The 4,450-nt window shown below is 42.5% G+C and overlaps 1 protein-coding gene across 1 annotated transcript; it reads right to left on the bottom strand.

The window, feature by feature from the left end:
- Positions 1-157: 157 nt before the first annotated feature.
- Positions 158-3,385, bottom strand: LOC102673262 (cytosolic carboxypeptidase 6). Its single transcript, XM_006622604.2, has 7 exons — positions 3,306-3,385; positions 2,795-3,159; positions 2,276-2,712; positions 2,005-2,208; positions 1,662-1,885; positions 945-1,140; positions 158-718 (listed from the first exon to the last, which is right to left on the bottom strand). The coding sequence occupies exons 1-7, from the start codon at positions 3,343-3,345 to the stop codon at positions 415-417; spliced, it is 1,770 nt and encodes a 589-aa protein (XP_006622667.1). The 5' UTR covers positions 3,346-3,385; the 3' UTR covers positions 158-414.
- Between the last annotated feature and the right edge of the window lie 1,065 nt (positions 3,386-4,450).

Here is a 4,450-nt window from a genome sequence, read left to right as displayed (position 1 = left end):
AAAAAAAAAAAAAAATGACACGTGTATGACATCAGAAGAACGTAACAACCCTATAAATCAATCCTTTACGATTTGATATCGCGCGCTTGAATCATTGGATCATATCGTTGTTGCCATTACCGACTTTTTATATCGCTATCTATCAATTTTATTTTTATATACGGAGATAGTTGTTAACCTACATACACTGCGTAAAGAAGTTTTTTTACGAAATTTATACGATAATATCGATGATTATAAGCTCGCATCACATACGCTTCTTATTACATTATTCTTTCTTTCTAGGTATCGTTTCGAAAAATTTCGAGAATATTATTATGAAGAATTTTAACGAAAGGAATTCTCACGAATTTCAAATTGTTTCGAAGAATCAGTTTATCTATCGATTAACGAGAATAAGCGCGTAGAAGATAGCTATCTGTTGGATTTCACGGCTTTTCGAGCGACCTTTGCCCTGTTCTTGCTGGTAGCAAGTTCCAAACCGCCCCTTGTCAGCTGATTGAAATCGATAATGGTGAGCCTCGGCTCGGCGGGATGTCTGGACAGGGCCTGCACCCTGTCGAGCGGTGCCCCGGGGCTCCGGAACCTGTAGCTCCGGTTCCTGCACCCGCCGACGCCCGTTCCACTTCCAGTTCCGGTCCCAAGCTGGCTCATCCGCGTGCCGCTCATCGATCGACAACCGCCGCTCGCGGCCATCTCTGTCTCCTCTTGAAAGTACCTGCCAGTCACAATTCGCGTGTCATCTAACTTGTTCATTCTTTTCCTCGAACAGTACAAAGAATTAGCGGCAATGCTCGATTCGACTCTTACGTTACGGTTTAATCGAAAATCAGGATTGGAAAGTTTTCTCAAGATAAAAGTGAAGCGAAAGGAAAGGAAAGAAAAGGTGAATTTTCATTGTATCATTGAATTGATAAGAAAACGGTGCGATTTAAATTAATTACTCGTGAATGCTGGCAAGATGTATAGGCGCTGGTTTCCTGCAAGTCTTTGGCCTAGGTTCTCTAAGAATACGATGCCTCGGCCGTGACTGTCTCGTTCGTTTGGTGGATGGTTGATCGGGAAGGCCGGTCGGGATGATGCCCATTAATTTGTAATATTCTAGGAAGACGCGGGCCAGATTGCGTCCTAATCTGTAATCTGTGATTTAATTAGGCTAGTCAAGTCATCGATAGATTCTCCAGAGGCCTACGTCAGATAATCGATTGACAGAAAAAACTTTTTAATGCGAGCCCTTCAATTGAACGTGATATAAATTATTCAACGGCACTTTGCTTAATTTCCTTCGAAAAACGGGGACGTTCTAGAATAAACGGCCGGGTTAACAGCGGTTCTCCATTCGTGAAGAACACCCTTAAGACGACGATTTGTTTTTCGATTAATTATCTTCGCCAAGATGTTGCCCTTGCATTGTGGCGCTCTAAATTTAGTTGGTTGTTTCAATCGAATCTTATCAAATTATTATCAAACATTGAACACGATGTTTCAAACTTCTTTTTTGTATTATTCCAGATTCTACAATTTCATCGAATGTTTGAATTACGATGATTCTTAAGATAGGACTCTTCGAAACGAGAACTTTTCAAATTGTAAAAGAAAGTTATTTATACGGAAAATAATCTACTCGTGGAAAATAGAAGTATACATATATCAAAGGATACATCCTTCCTCGGTATATGGGAATATTCCAGGCATCGCTTTTCTATTGTATCCGTACATCGATACCTCGATGCTATAGCAATTCACGTGTTCCTTCAGAATAGAACACAGATAACGACGTGCAGTTCCAGCCTTATGAGGATCCTGATTGTACATCGTGTTTCCTATTTCATAGTCTTCAACGTGCTGCGCCAATAATTTCGGTAACACGATGTGCCTTTCGTACCTGAGAGGCTGGCAGCCATTGATTAGATAGTGTCGTATATAAATGGAACATACAATAAAGGCAGGAATCTATTTAAAAAAAGAGAAAAAAAAAAAAATCAAAAGAACGGTCGAAGATACCTGTACACATCGTCATACGTGTTTCCATAAACGAAAATCCCTGTTGCGTTGGTATGAGCGTGCAAATCCAAGACGCAATCTAATGGCGTGAGGGAATTCTTATCGAGATTCTTCAATATCGGTTTAATTGCTACCAATGCGGGATGAAGCCATTCAGAAATTTTGTTCCACGAGCGATTTAAATCTGCCCCTATCAAGGTGGATCTTCAACAAGATAATTTTTTACTTACTCGTTCATCTTATTATAGGGGAAAAAATTCTCTATATTTACCTATAATTACCAAGAAATACACCATCAGGATTTAACATTGGCACTATCTTGAAAACGATGTAATTCCTCAACACTTGGGCGATGGGGTGGGAACTGACCAGAAAGTCCATTAGACCTTGGCAAACGAACGAAGAGGGTGATTCGCCTGGATATACCCTTGCGAGGACAACCACCACCTTTCTCGAACGATCTTGAACGTCGTCCAGATTCGAAGTTATCGTCACCAACTCGATCTTCCTCTTTTGTATCGACGTGGCTATAGTTTCTCTCTTCGTATACGTTAACCTGGTGCAAAGATTGTCCAGATGTGCCAAATAACGGCTGTACGAGTAGGGATACGTCAAGGCGAATTGATACACGTCCTCCTCACGGTCGAAAGAAAAGGCGAAACTGAGGATGTAATGGTTTTGATGTTGCGCCGATTTGTAGTAGAAAACCTAGGATAAAAATTTTGGAAGAATAAATCTTCGATATATATATATATATACATATCTCTTCCTTCTGTTCACGATGACTCACTTGGTCCCTGGGAATTCTTTGCCATTTCGATCTGCTGCTACTCTTTACCAACGGCGTCATCCCATTTCGAAATAGATTCGCGCTTTTCGATATGTTAACTATGTTGAAGATCACTCGTTGGTCAGCCTTCACGTTGTCCACGGTGAAATTGAACCACATACGAAGTCGCGGGTTGCAAGTGTCCGGCCTGATGAACAGATCGTACTCGAATTCCGAGATAAGATCCACCCTGCCCAAGTTGCCAGTTTCGAACGAGGCGTCGAAGCAGATGTGTCCTTTCTTCGCCTTCCCGCTATGGCCTGGCGGTCGTATTATCATCTTGTTCACGTTGCCCAACCCTCCTTCTGCATCGCTGTCTTCGCTCTCTGCACAATGATACATTCTCTTTGAATTTCCCGTTTACGAAAGATTTTCGAAAAACAAGCGGATAACAAGCGGATACGATATTAAGAGGAACGAATCGATTCACATAAAGTATAAATGAAAAAGAAAAGGAAAGAAACAATCTGACCAGCTCTTTGATAAAGGCTAGTATGCTCCAACGGATCCATCCTTGAAGTGAATAGAACAGAGATCCGTCAAGCAGAAGACGCGGGAACAGACTGACTTTCCTTTGGGTTTAGCTACCTTTTATGGCGGGTGTTACCACCTACGTGAATAAAGTCTGATCGTGCCGTGGATCAGCACGTTAGGTTAATTCCCGTGTCGGTTCTCGTGCGAGGAATCTCTCGTGTTCGTGATTTCGCGCGGTTCAATCGGACGAGATTGGCGGGAATTCGCGTGGCTGCCACGCGTCAGAGATCTCTAGAACGAGGTTTAGCGAAACGATCGAAGTCGTTTGCGGTCACGAGATGCTAGTTGATCGAAATCTAAATGAAGAGGAAGGGAGATAGTCCATCCGGCAATTTACTTTTGATGTTGATCCCGCAAATTTGCAAATTTGCTCGTATCTTTTCTAGAAACTAGGAATAATCCTTGCTCATCGCAATTTCGTGGGAACGAACGATGGTTAAAGAGCTTACGTTTACGTCACGAAACTCTGCCCTCTTCGAATCGAACCGATGAAACTGATTTCAACTTTCCGATTTGTTTCATCTTTTATCCACCGATATTTTATCTCTCGATTTTCTCCCCGTGTTATTAACGATTCGAGGAAACGATCGATGCAGAAATTGTTTTTACACTACTCGGACTTATCCACGTGGCTTGTACACGAAGACGTAAGAAACGGTCAGAGACAAGGAAAGGTACACGTCACGTCTTCGACGTGTAACCACGTATCGCGTCGCCGTATCCGAAGTTCAACCCCGTTCTCTTATGCATTATTCTTTATCAGAAGAGAGGGAAGGGGAGGAGGCGTATAACGCGTCGCGTGCGGATTTCTATATCAGGATTGTTCGATATCTATTTCCATGCAGCCCGCCACGATGCACGGTAAATGACACGTCGGATGGCTAAAAGTTGCGCGCCTATAGCCTAGAAGGAAGGAACGGAAGGTAGGAAGGAAAAGGAAAATTAGAGGCTGTCAGTCGGGCTATAGTGACTTTCCATTGCGCAATTCCGTTATCAATGATTCACCGATTGACGCAGAACTCGGTAACGTGTTATATTGTCACGTGAACTTTGTGTAATCAGTCAATGGTAGTGACTGACAGT

Source organism: Apis dorsata, unplaced genomic scaffold (assembly GCF_000469605.1).
Source record: "Apis dorsata unplaced genomic scaffold, Apis dorsata 1.3 scaffold_734, whole genome shotgun sequence".
NCBI lineage: Eukaryota > Metazoa > Arthropoda > Insecta > Hymenoptera > Apidae > Apis > Apis dorsata.
Note: the sequence above shows the minus strand (reverse complement) of the source record. Positions and strands in the feature narration are given on the sequence as shown.

What these genes read in the sequence shown, in the direction of transcription:
- LOC102673262 (XM_006622604.2), bottom strand. Translation starts at nt 3,345, where the DNA reads ATGGATCCGTTGGAGCATACTAGCCTTTATCAAAGAGCTG. An exon ending in AAAGAATTCCCAGGGACCAA is followed by an intron (nt 2,713 to 2,794) that starts GTGAGTCATCGT and finishes TTTTTATCCTAG; the next exon opens with GTTTTCTACTACAAATCGGC. An exon ending in CCCATATACCGAGGAAGGAT is followed by an intron (nt 1,141 to 1,661) that starts GTATCCTTTGAT and finishes ATTAAATCACAG; the next exon opens with ATTACAGATTAGGACGCAAT.